Raw genomic sequence first — 14,518 nt, 5'->3', positions numbered from 1 at the left:
CCGTCATGGCCTTCGAGGACCATTCAAGTTTGGGTATGTGGTGAAGGAGAAGAGAGCAGCGGCTACAGGTTCTCCATTGGTTTTTCTTGTATTAACAATGAACCTATCATATTTTCCAGAGTATGAAATCTAGTCGTGGACAAATTTAGTTTTTGTAGCTTTTTGGGTAAACAGCTTATAATGTTGTTTGTGCAAAGATTATAAATGAAAAGTTAGTAGTTTATCGTTTAATTTTTCAATGTTATTTCCATCAGAGCATTTTTATTAGGACTACTCGATGTTAAAATAATGAATCAGCCTCTACAGGTATGTACACTTTTTATGCCAACTAAGTTTCTTCGTAATTTTGGTAAATGAATTTTTCGGAGCTATATTCTTACGAAGTTCATCCAATTAGTGAAAATTAGAACATGTCCACAAGTCACTTTAGATGGAAAACGGACAAAATTTAGCCCAACACTATTAAATATCTGACTCCGCCCAACTTATACTTGCATAAAAACATAAATCTGATTTATGAATTTAATGTATGAACAACGCATAATATGTATTATGTGTATCGCATATCAAACTGAATTTGTAACACAGTTGGTTACTCGTAAATCCAAAGTTGAGGTCTTCCCCTACGCCAATAATCCTATAGTATCGAGTTATAAACCCTGAAAACGAAGTCAAAGAGGACATTGCTAAAGAAAACTAGTAAATTGGCACATGCATGCAGACGCAGTCTCCAGAAACGCAGACCTCAACACACACACACAGACAGACTGCATGCAGCTACTACTACATAGGAGCCCTACGGGCTACCATATATGGACCTGCCTGCCTCGTATATAGAGGATGCATGAGATATTGACACGTGGAGACGAAAGCCATTTCTTTTCCTTGCCGTACAATTTGGCACAAATATCGTACAATATCTGCAAATTTGTCCCTACTAGCATCGGTAGCCAACCCAGTACGATGCACTGATTAGGGTGGTCTATGACCATAATATGATACTGATGAGAGGCTGGAATTTAATTAAACCAATACGATGCACTGATTTAATTAGCCGACTAAATAGTACATGAAGTTTGAAGTTGGGATCAGTTTTCAAACAGGAAGGGCAGATGGAGAACACAGAGTCCATCTGGCTGTGCACTCCAAAGTCTGAATTTTCCGAAGATTTTATTGGGTTGGGATTCATGCTTTTCTTGCAGAGTCTCAATGATGTTGCAATAACGACTTATTCAATTTCCTGCGAGTAAGCAGGACTTTGCTAGCTCACATCAAAATCTCATTAACTATTTATGGTAAAGTTTTCTTGTTCATAGCTACACAAGCTTCATTAGTAAAAAAAACTTACATAAACTCGAGACTCCGTGAGCGTTGTAGGCACAAGAGTGCAGCGGCAGAAGCATTAAAGAGAGTCCGGATAAGTGGCCGTCAGGACTTTTGAGGACTGGTGGAGGAGAAGAGAGCAGCAGCTACAGGTTGTCCATTGGTTTTTCTTTTATTAACAATGAGACTATTATAACATGTTTTTCAGAATATGAAACCTCGTCGTGAATAAATTTAGTCTTTGTAGCTTTTAATAGTTTTTTTTAGGTAAACAACTTATAATGTTGTTTGTAAAAAGATTATGAATGAAAAGTTAGTAGTTTATTGTTTAATTTTTTAATGTTATTTCGATGAGAGCATTTTTATTAGGACTACCTGATGTTAGAATCATGGATCTGCCTCTACAAGTGTGTACACTTTTTATGCCAACTAAGTTTCTTCGTACACAAGGGTGGAGTATCTTGGTAAATGAATTTTTTTAGAGCTATATTCTTATGAAGTTCATCCAATTAGTGAAAATTAAAATAGGTCCACAAGTCACTATAGATGAAAAACGGAAAATTTTTAGCCCAACATTATTAAATATCTTACTCCGTCCAGTTTGTAATTGCATAAAAACATAAATTTGATTTAATAAGTAGACGGCCTACCTGCTTTCCCTTCGGTCAGCTGCCCCTCAACCATGTTAGGAGAATTTGTATGAATGACGCATAACTGGCGCGTTTACTAATCCGTAATCAAATGTAGAGGAATTGGATTGAGGAGGAATTAAAATGAGTTGGAATCAGAATCAAACTCCTTTTGAAGTTATTTACTAAAATTGTCTGGAATCGGAGTAGGAACGCTGTTGAGTCTATATAAGTTGTTTACTAATTTACTTCAATCGGAATGAAAACTAGGTTGATTACTATATTGCCCTTACATAAATAAATTATTTTCATACTAATTAATTAAATTTATATAATAAAATACATATATATAAGCATATATAAATAAGTTTTATTTATTTATTAAAAGATGGCAAGAATGATGTTGAGTCCATATAAGTTGTTTATTAATTCACTTCAATCGGAATGAAAACTAAGTTGATGACTAAATTGCCCTTACATAAATAAATTATTTTCATACTAATTAATTAAATTAAATTCTTAATTGTTATAAAATAAAATTATCTATATAAAAATATATAAATAGTTTTTTTTATTTATTAAAAATGACATAATGAGTGTCAAATGAAGGGTAATGTTGGGATAATAAGAAACAAGTGAGGGCATAGTAAGAACAAAAGATGCATTCCCGATTCCCTTACTCTCTGGGAATTCAAATACCTCACAAAACTAGGGAATCCCGTTCCTCCAATTTCAGGAATTGGATTCCTTGTTTTGTGTGGGTTCCACCACTTTTTTTATTTTTTAATATTTAGTAGATACCGGAATACTCCGTAATCGGAATTCAATTATCTTTCCTTATTTCGATTACCCTTACGTAAACGTACCAAAGATGTATTATGTATATCGCATATCAAGTGGGATTGTAACTCAGTTAGTTACGCGTAAATCCAAAGTTGTGGTCTTTCCCTCCGTCAATAATCCAATAGTATCGAGTTATAAACCCCAAAATCGAAGTCAAAGAGGACATTGCGAAAGAAAACTAGTAAATTGGCACATGCATGCAGATGCAGTATCCAGAAACGCAGGCCTCGACACACAGAGTCTGAGAGACAGATAGCCTGCATGCAGCTACCGCTAAATATACTGCATAGTATATAGACGATGCATGACATATTGACACGTGGTGACGAAAGCCATTTATTTTCCTTGCCGACAAGTTTGCACAAATATCGTACAATATCTGCAAATTTGTCCCTACAAGCGTCGGTAGCCAACCCAGGCTATCCTACAGTTATGAGAGTCTTAACGTCAACAGAAGAGAGAGAGAGAGAGAGAGAGAGAGAGAGGGGGGGGGAGGGGAGGGAGAGAGATGGCATATATGATACTGGAATTTAATAAGCAAAATGCTTATTTTCTCTCTTAAAATAGCATAAGTAACACATGTGAAATGTGAACAAATAAAACGTAATATGTGAGATACGTATAGATAAAATATATGATATGATGATTATAATTAGACTTATTTTTAATAATTTAAAGAATAAATTCAATCATCAACTGTAACATCACATTCATAATATAGTCTGAAAATTTATCTCTAAGATAGCCCGTAAATTTACTCTAGTATTTGGATGAACTTTTGAATATCATTGTATCATTCACTGGCCTCGACTTCCGGTATACAAATAATGAATAAATTGAACCCGACCCGACCCAAAATTACATGAGTTAAGTCGGTACAAAATTGAAAAAAAAAATGCAATTTGGATTAGTCAAGGCATGTACAAAAAAATTAAATGACCTAGATCAAAATAAACTTGATGAAAGAATCAAAGGAACGAAAAAATTGGGTTAGCCCCCTTTACTCATCCTTATTGGGCTTAGCAAAAGACCCACCATTCTTCTGGCAGATGACTACCCACCAGGTACGGCTTATTTGGCCCATTATTAACCTACTGTAACTAACTCCAGTCCACGAACCTCATGTGCCCTTCGGCGAGCTTAGTTGGCAGCGGCGATTGGGGTCCTTGGGCTAGGGAGGCCCATATATGCGAGCCGGGGTGAGAGCCTGACCTTTGGGCTAGGCCTTGGAGAAGGAATTGGGCCATAACGTACTGACGGCCCAGGACCGACTCTAGGAGATAGGTTAACTTGTTCAAGTGCCCTGGATTGTAGTTCGGTCGGGTAGTCCCGAACACACCCGATTCGGGGTCCGGTTGCTGTTGTCCATTTGCATGACAAGCGCCTGGGCATGTCAAAAACTGGTGGCTTGGCATTGGCACTGTCAACCTTCTTAGTTTGTTCTTGAACGGTTGTGATTGGAGCCTTGCTGGCCAAGTCATGTGAATCAGCTTTGTTTGCACCGTCGGATTCGGTAGATTTGATTGAACCCTCCTTTGTTGATTCCCCTTCAGTGGTCTTCGTATAAGAGAAGTCATCATCAACTGCACACCTCTGGAAAATCAAGAGAAATACAAGTTAGAACGTGAACAACAAACAAGCACACACTCGCGACCACTTGGTCTAATGAGGTTCTGAATTCAAACTTCATTAACGATACTCATTGGATAAGAAAACAAACACGAAACATTTACCTTGACATTGGAGAGGTCGACGTGATTATCTTCTAAAAAGCTGATAAATTCCATGAAGTTCTCTTCTGTTGGGTGGTAATGACCACTGTATGGCCAAATAGCCTGAAATAACAGTTGAAATTAAGTTTTAAGACATGACATAGAAGTTACTTGGACTATAAGAAAACACACAAACATATTACTAGCCTCTTGGCCCGCGCTCGCACACGTGCAGGGGTAAATTTCATACCTCAAGAATCCCATCACGGGCAACCAATCTTCCGGCTGCAGTGGTGGCACCACCTGCTAGAAAACTTGAGTGTTGGAACTGACCCTTCTTCTTCTGACCAACATACAGAGACCTTGTTGTGCTGAGGACAAATATCCATTTGGAACCTTCATGTGTGTTCACAAGCACCCCACCCTGCCTGTATAAAAGCTTCCCATTTTCGACTACTACTTCATATGCTTCTCTTTCTATCTGAACATATTGCAAGCACAAAGAAAACACACTTAAGTATGCAATTAGCAAGCATTTTACGTTGGTTGTAAACGAAATTCGGGTTTAGGTGTTGGACTAACCGGTCCAAGATACTTGATGCATTGACGTTGTAGAACTGCCCTGCAGCATTTCTCGAGGTTTATTTCTTTCCCATCTCCGACATCCAACCTACATTACCCAAATTGATCAGTAATTGACATGGTAATCATCTCGGAAATACAGGAACAATAAAAACATTACTACTTACCAGTAGAAGAAAGGTTGGCTGCTCTCACTTTCAAACCAGATGTCATAGTAAAAGTGTAAATTGTGTCCATACCGATGTCGTGGATCAATCTGCATAAAACATCAAGAAACATCTGAATGTTAGATCATGAATCCCGTAATGTGTTTAAATAAGCACGAAAAATCATCAATTTTTCAAGTTCAGATAAAATGTTGTCGAGTTTTCGCAAGAACTTACCGCTTCAAGCCAGTGTTGAAGAGCCAATTTTTGTGCCTTCTCATCCTTGGACAAACCCTTTCCAACCTTGGCTGCTCTAGTCCTAGCCCTCGCCCACCGCGAAACAGCAGTTTCCGGCTTCTCAACGTTGAAGAATGACACAGAACTCCTCTTCAGAGCTGCAAAATCTAATGCCTTCCACCTAAAGTATTCCAAACAACCAAAATTAATCAAACCGTAAAAAAAAAGAAAATTGAAAATTTGATCAAATCAATGGCAAGAAATTACAAGAAGACTCACCATAGCTCCTCAACCACGACAGCACAATCAGCAAGGTTTCTTCGGGTCCGGTAACTCTTGTAAACCTTCTGAAGCTTAACAGCAGCAGCATCAAGCTCGCTAACCGGCCTTGGCGAAAACAAAATCACCGGTTCAGGCAGAGCAAGTGCAGGCATTGGTTTATGCTTCAATTCATTTTTGCCTTTACAGAACTCTAACCCCATGTCTTGTTTATCTTGAACAAGACCCTTAAACGAAAGATTCCTGTCGAGCATCACTTTTTCGGGTTTGCATTCACTCAAGCGATTCGAATTGGTAGTGCCCGACTTGCTAGAACTGTCTGAATTAACTGCCAAGGATTCGGATTCACTCTTGAAGCTGTGTGTTCTTAGAATAACTTGTGGTCCTCCATCTCTGGGAGTTAAACTGATGTTGTAGGTCAATTGAAAGAGTCTGTGCTTCACAATTTCTTCCCAGGCTGAGGTAAGTAGTGAGAGGGATAAACCCATAAGATCTAACAAGTTCAAGTCGAAAGGCGCAAAATCGTCACCTGCTAATTTGTAAGAACATAAAAATCTATGAGTGAAGATTGAAACCACCAAAGATTTAATCAAAACCCAATTAAATTTAATCAAACTACAACGTGGGTTGTTAACAGATTTGAGAGATGAATCATTACCTAACCTGAAATGGGATTTTCACAAAGTCCTAAAAAGTGCTTTTGAAATTCCGAAACTCCAAAGAGATATTGAATGGAATTGGATGGGATTTGAGTTGAGTCTGACTGCTATATATATATAAATATATATACCTCAAACAACAAACAAGAAACAACTAATCCCACTAGTCCCCTTGGAATACGTGTCAAAACGACGGAATTGGAAACTTGGAAGATGGAAAATTTGGAAAAAGACCAACGCTTTGAATTCCAGGGCAACCAAAAAGTTTTGGGTTTTTTGGTTGCTGTGGAATTGGAAGATAGACAGAAGAGGGAAAGGTAGGTGAAAGTTTTCTGGATTCAACGTTTGAGTTTTCTTTCCCTTTTTTATTTTCTTTGGTTCAAACCCCACGAGTTGTTTGATCTATTCAACGCTTGAGAAAAAAGCACTTATAAACTGCTTCTCACAGATGTGAACGGGCCACTTATAGAGCTTGTGTTGTTCATAACACACAAAACATGGAGCTGTAGACAGAGAAAGAGGGGAGAAAGAGAGAGGGGGGAGAGAGCAAGAGATTTGGCGGTCAAATAAGGTAAGCGTGGAGAGGGGGTTTCCGTGAAAAAACACAGAAGTGCTTTTTTTCCAAGAGGAACACGTACTGTTAACTCTAACAGCAACTGGGATTTTTGTATGATTTTTATGATAATCTCATCAGTCAACAATCAATCAAGAAGTTGGATGGAGGGCCTTCAAAATTCAATCTCGATCGTCCATGGCGTCGGTCATCGACGCTCCTCTTCTGTTGGAGTTATTGGATTGAAAGTTTGTTGTTGCTTACTTTTTGTTGTCATTGTCGCTGCTTTTATGTCCTTCTTCTACGGACTCATCGAGTTTACCATATTGCCCTTATTTTACCGGGAATTGAAGTGATGGCCTTCCAAGTTGTTGGGTGGCGCCGTTGCCCCCCAAAGTTCCAAACCCTAAGATGTATTTGTCGTGGTTAAATATCAGGGTCTGAAATATGATTTATCACACAAACAATATTACAAACCGAATGGAACGTGATTCAAACTCGAGTGTATGAAAGAAACACATTCATTTTAGTAAATGTGAATACATATACGTCTGTAAAACAAGATAATAACGAAAAATTTTATTATAAATGTCTCGTCAAATAGTTTTTATCACCTTTGAAAGATCAATAGCAATCGAGTTGGGGAGTAAAACCCTCTAACGAGTAATGTACGTATACTACGTATTAACAGAATAGTAGAAGATTTGAAATCTCTGCAATCAAAGGTATTTTGCCAAACGTAATACATACTTTCATACAAGTATTGGATTAAGTGGTGCACATTAACAGATAACGCAATGAAAAATACCAGCAGACGGAAAGCGAAGTGCAATGAGAATGTACCAAGAAAATTAAGAAGAAAATGTGGAGGAAGAGGAGCATGTGGAAATTGGCATAGGAAAAGTTTTGCCTTTGAATTGTGATGCGCAAGAGACGTGTTTGACAACTGCACATAGACACAGTGAGTCCAAATAAACAGAGATCGAGTCAAAAGTCAAGATCAAGGAATCGATGTATTGGTTCAATTTGCTTGTCAGACAATAAAATGCAATGCAATCTTTCCCAGTCATCTCAAAGAGTCAAGGCATCCATAATCCTAAACTCAAAAAATCGATTGATAACCATTTTACTTGCAGTTTTTTATTTTTTGAAAACTGAAAATTCGTATGGTAAATATTTTTCTTTAAACAAACAATATAATTTACATTAAAGAAAAGAAATGGGTTTAGTCTCGTAATAGACTAGTAATAATGTAATTCAAATTCGTCTTTGGCGTGAATTGAACCTAAAACCTTTGTTTGGTAAATATTTAAGTTAAAAAAAAAACTAAAAACTAAATTTTGAAAACAAAGTAATTTTCATTTTTTTGGTTTTCCGCTTTCATTTATTTGAAATTTAAAATTTAAAAATAGTTACAAAACAAGTTTTTAGGGAAAAAAATGAACTGAAAACTGAAAACAATATAATTTTCAAACAGCACCTTGATGATCCACGCCCATGAACAAGAAGAAAATTGAATTTATAATGAAGTATATTTCGTTATGCATGGATAACTCATCACGTGACTATAAAACGTACAAATCACTAGTTGCAATTGCAAGATTGATTCTCTCTCCCTCGATAACACGTACAAAGTCAACAACTTAAACAGGTCCAGAGGTTTTGTTGGTGTTCAATTACAACTTGCACGGCGGCCTTTATTCCAAAAATTAAAACATAAAAAATTAGGAATACCGGTGGACTTTAGAATGGTCGATGAACCCGAATGGTCAAGATGCTTATTCCATGGAATTTAAATTGACAACTATAAATAAATATATTATACAGATGATGCTTTACCGCAGCGATTGAATCTCCACTGCTCCCCTTGTTCAAAAAAAAAAAAAAAAAAAAAGGTCTCCACTACTTTTTTTTCTCTTTAACACTTAACAATTTAATTAACTAACGCTATCATTTGTCAAAAAAAATTATGACACGAGACAGCAAAAAAGATCATTCTCTTCCTCACGAAATCACAGTTAGTATGCAATATAACAAAAACTTTGACTTTGACTTTAACGCTTAAATTTCTTTTTATAATACTAGTTGGACATTATGCAACTCAATTAGAACAAAAGAAGCGTTATAATATGATACAAAGAAGAGTCTAAGAAGTCAAATTATAAATCTCACATGAAAATTATGTGCAAAAATAACATCTTATTAAAGAAAATGTGTCGGCTAAATATAACACGATTATAAAAAAACACTTAAACGACAGAAGAACCCCAATCAATTGACTTTATGTTTACAAAATGTACTGTTTACTTATGTATGAGACTTAATACTTATTTAACAAATGTACTATTGATGATTGGGAGGTATGTATTATTAACAAATTGTTGTCATTTTCTTAAAGACACTAGTTATCACTTTCATAAGTTTCATTAGTAAAATACATTCAATCTATTTTATAATTATTTTTCATAAATACACATATTTGTCTGACCTACAAATATATTTTATAGAGTTAATTTATAGAATTATTTATCTTAATTATCAACGTTGTCATTGTGTTCAGTAATTAAAAATGCATAGGTATGTTGAAGTTCTCCGGATCTAGTTTAGTGGCTTGAGGTGTTCTAATATTATTCAACACGCTCTCTTGATGACAATTATACAAACAGTAACGACTTAAGTATTAAATATTAATTATTTCTATCGTCAAAATTTCTTAAAAAAGAAAAACTCGTATATTCTTCATGTAAAATTCTATCTACACAAGCAACAACAAATTAAAACACAATTACTCATGTACAGTGAATATGTCTAGCGATTTCTTGTACGATCATGGACGGAGCCAATGAAGGTTCACTGGGGGCAGATGCCCCCACTCAAGTAATTCGTTTGTTAAATTGCATAATACAGTTATAAAATATGCACGCGTTATCTTTGAAGTAAATATAGTATCTAATATCCAAAATACCTTCATACTACTTCACTCCATATCAAATATTATATGAGCAAAATTGCTATTATTCTGTCATTCAAACCGACAAACCCCTCTCCCTTGCCTATCTGTAGTAATATTTTTCTCAACACTTTGTCACTTTCCATTACTAGCCTGAAATTTTTGTAACATTGAGATTGTGATACATCATCATTTGAAATTACACCTATTATCATATTGGGTATAAGTCATTCTATAATAAGGTCTTCTTAGTTGTTTTTCAGATTGCCCCCACTAGGAGAAATTTCCAGCTTGGTCTCTGTGTACGATCCATTAACCATGAAACGACACGATAATAACAAGCTCGGATCAACCTGTTAACGAGTTGGGTTATTATCTAGTACCCCTTAACGAGTCAGGCAGGTATTGAGTCACCCGTTAAAAACTAAATACGATATTATTTGTCAGATTTAGACATTAGTCATGTCAATTTCTTGCATAAACAACTCAGGTCGTCACGGATCACCTGTTAATAACCTATTAAGATAATGAGTTTGAACGACACAACCTATTAAAATAGTCAATATGATACAAAAACAACCGGAACAAAATAAAAAACACAACCTTTTTAGGCCTAGAGTTGAAGAAATAACAATATATTCAAAATTTTCACACACCAAGACCCACTCTCGTATGCACGCGACAGATTGACCGACCGTACGGTTCAAATCTAACAAAATATTTGTTCTTCGGAGAAAATAAATCAAAACGGTTGAACAAAAATAGGCAAACGGACAATCTCCAATTATCCAGTCGGTCAATCTCGAAATTTCCCAGAAGGTGTATGATGGGCATTTACGTAAATTTCGGTTGCGTTGAAGATGTCCTAGTTTCTTATTCCTCTGTCCGCTGTCCCCAGTTCCCGCTAACAGCTGTATACGTAGTTGACCCTTCCCAGTGCTGACGTGTACTTCTTTATCCACTTGCTGCGTACGTTGCATGGTTGATGGTTTAATAGTTTAATTAATTAATCGTAATCAATTAATCTTAATTATTTTTGTCAACGTTCTCAATCCATGTTTTTGCCACGTGTTTTGATCAAATATTACAAGTTGCTCAGCCCCCAAACTGTCGATTGATCGATTTATCATATGCCTTTTCATGCAATATTTTGTTCTTTCAAGATAATTTAATATTTAGACGTTGATTATCATTTTCAAATTTCAGCCAGAAACTATCGAATATTGGTGATTCTTTTGTTGAATTTCCAACACTTCATGATCTCTAGACAAGTTGGAATAAGAATTTAAAGATCCTCAACAATATCGGTCTTAGTCGACTTCATTTGGCTTTTGTTTTGCAGGCGAGCTGTATAAACACAATTCTGACTTCTAAGTCGTCTGCATATGAAATGATAAATTGAGTTTAAAAAAGCACCAAAGAACATGGCACACCGTTTTTTAACGAAATTTGACAGAAATGGTACGTTTGTACAAAAATAGATGAAAACTATGCAATAAAATTACCAAAAATAATTTTTGAAGTGGTAAAATTGTGCAAACCTAATAATCCACTCCACATAGTGTTTGTGTAGTTTTCCCAACATTCCAAGACATCTCTAGTATATATGTAATGTTAGGCTTGGGAGTGTTGTGAAACTAATTATAGAAGTGTGAGAGAGAGGGCGGCAAAGAGAGAATTCTCCAGGTATGAGAATTATATCCTCATCCTTTGATGTTGCACTTTTATTTATATTAATCATGATGTTTTTTTGTTCCGCATTAAAAGTAACACCAACATATGAGGATTTGATCTCTATGTCCTAGAATTCTACTTTTAAGTTACATCACATTTTTAACTAATAATTATTGACGGATTAATTGATATGAAAACATTATATTTACATTACATTTAATGAATTTTGCATAGTGGCATACATGCACAACCTCACGCGGTAACGCCCATCCAATAGTTTTTGGATCCTAATGGCTCATTATTTGTTTATTTTTCTTCATTTTTATATTCTAATTTAAATTTCTTTGACTATTGATGATGGAGATCCCTAACCATCAATAAATAAATATCTAGATTTTCAGACTCATAAATAAATATCTAGAATTTCCAACCACCTTCCGTTGTTGGATTATGAGAACTAGCATTCATGCACGCGCTCACGCGAGTGCATAATGAATTTTTTGAATCACGGCGTGCTACACGTGACTTGCATATTTTAAATGTATTTATATGCATGAATTGACAAAAAGAAAGTCAAATATTGGAAGTAAATAAATAATCTTAGATCATGTCAGAAGAAACCCCTTAGTGTAGATAATATCGTTTGTTAAAAAAAAAAATCATTTGACAACTTATTTAATCGTGTGCGAAAGACCTTTGTTTATAATCGACATTACCTGCGCTATCAAGATGTTTTTAATGTGTTTAAAAATAGATAAAATAATATTTAATGAACAACTGATAGAATCACATTATTGCTATCACATTGTGATATACTAATTATAATAAAAAAAAATATACAAAAAAATTAATTATTAAAAACAAAACTATTAAAATGATGAAAATACCCCTACTGTATTTGATGCATTATTTTGGGTTGATTTTGAAGTTTTTTTTTATTTGAGGGGCATTTCTGTCCAATAATTTTTGGTGAAGCTTGTGACATTAGAAAACACTATTCATTGGCTTGTTGGCTTTATATATAAGATTTGACAGCATTAAAGTTTTTCAATTCATAAACAAAAAAAAATGCCAACAGAAGGGAAAAAAAAAAAAATTAAAACATGTAATGGGGTCATGGTCCATAAGAAGTAGAGATTATTCAATATGCAAAAACACGACAAGCACAAGTCTTTATAATACAAGTAGTTAGATACTTGAACAAAAAAAAAAAAAAATTAACCACTTATACTATGACACTTGGTGTATCGGCTCATGTTCCTAGTATACTGAAAAATTTGTCCATTAGAAGAAGGCTAAGCGCACTCTAAGTTACTAAGTACAATTTATTTTCTTGTATTTATTTAAAAGTAATTATGCTTATGCCTTATGTTACGCGGTTCATCTCTATCAATTCTCTTTTACCCTAACAAATAACTATTTAACCCTCTAATGTTGTCAGACTAATAAAAAAGAAGATATCGAGAAATTCCAAGTGAATTGAAATTCAAGAAAATTAGGATATTGACATGCCCCAACCCCGATATTCCCACATACTAGGAATAGGCACGTGTTGGCCGATACTCGAAGGTGACGAAGCCATTTTGAACATGCTTACCAATAAAAGATATGTAATTAGCAAGATTAAGCCAAAGCAGGATCATGTTCAAAGCATACAATTAACTAAGAATAATATGAAAGCATTACTAATAAAAGATACGAACAAGGGAATGAAACCTGTACTAAGAAGACTCGAGGATACCTATGTCGAAATGTCCTGACGACTAGACACCCTCGAACTCACCGATGTTCCATTGCAAAATCAAGGCCCAAATCTCGTCGGGTTTGGGGTGGAACATGAAGAAGGAGGGTTGTGGAGTGGGTTATAGGTGGTGGACCGAAGAAATTCGTTGGAAAAACAGACAAAAATCACCGAAATTGGCTACCCATAACTGGGTTGCCGTTAGGTCAGATCGGGTCATTTGGAATCCGATGATCCTCACTTTTCTCCCTTCCCTTCTTTCTTCTCCTCCTCATTGGTTCACTCTCTTACCTCTCTTTTTTTTCTTTTGATTGGGCATTAATCTCCTCCTTTCTCCTCTCCCATCCGTCCATCTCTCTCCTTTCTCTTCTCCACTCATCATCACAACCATCCACGTGGCTCAATCAGATTGCTCTAGAAAATCTGGAGCCTTCTAAAGTGAATATTAAATTTACTAAAATGCTCCTAACTTTAAACGTTAATATCTTATTTGTTATAACTCCAAAGTACGTTCCATTTGCGCCCACGCTTTCATAGTGACGAGTACTATATGAATCTGCCCAGGGAACAGATATTATGTGACATGACAAGGCAGCTAGCAAAAGTAAATATATTTGCCTCAAAGCGTATTTTCGTAATTTCATGTTTTAAAATTATAAAAGCCGTAATTTTTTGGGACGGATCGTTACAGTTATGCTACCAACAAATAACTATTTACCCCTGTAACATTGTCGGACTAATAAAAAAAGATACCAAAAATTTCTAGGAGAATTGATATTCAATAAAATTAGGTTTGACTACTTCATTTCACTTAGCAGCCCACAACGCACCCAAGTTTCTGGAAACCTCAATTTGTAAACACACACATCTATACAATGTACGGACCATGTGCTGAAGAAATTCAAATTTTAAAGTATTTTTACAATTCTGCAGCCTGCAAATGGATCGAATTTAGGATAATTTATGCAGAAGTTGAAGATATTATTGGTTTTTGCTTGACCTACACGGTAGGGCTTCAAAGTTGATGTCTGCAGCCTTCAATTTCAACTTTTCAATTTTTGAGTGGTCAAACTGACTCCACCAAATGCGATATTATCAGGAAATATCAAGGCTCCATAAAATTGAAATATAAAATAAAATAAAGAATAAAATAGAGAGAAAAACGGAAAATGGGTTTTGCCTTACTGGGC

General features: G+C 35.5%; 1 protein-coding gene across 1 annotated transcript; it reads right to left on the bottom strand.

Moving 5' to 3' along the window:
* Positions 1-3,503: 3,503 nt before the first annotated feature.
* LOC137748204 (IQ domain-containing protein IQM1-like) lies at positions 3,504-6,910 on the bottom strand. Its single transcript, XM_068488314.1, has 8 exons — positions 6,410-6,910; positions 5,752-6,280; positions 5,473-5,653; positions 5,257-5,345; positions 5,090-5,177; positions 4,758-4,988; positions 4,529-4,630; positions 3,504-4,388 (listed from the first exon to the last, which is right to left on the bottom strand). Exons 2-8 carry the CDS (start codon positions 6,237-6,239, stop codon positions 3,936-3,938), a joined length of 1,632 nt encoding a protein of 543 aa, XP_068344415.1. The 5' UTR covers positions 6,240-6,280; positions 6,410-6,910; the 3' UTR covers positions 3,504-3,935.
* Between the last annotated feature and the right edge of the window lie 7,608 nt (positions 6,911-14,518).

This window comes from Pyrus communis, chromosome 10 (genome assembly GCF_963583255.1).
Source record: "Pyrus communis chromosome 10, drPyrComm1.1, whole genome shotgun sequence".
In the NCBI taxonomy this organism is placed as follows: Eukaryota; Viridiplantae; Streptophyta; class Magnoliopsida; order Rosales; family Rosaceae; genus Pyrus; species Pyrus communis.
Note: the sequence above shows the minus strand (reverse complement) of the source record. Positions and strands in the feature narration are given on the sequence as shown.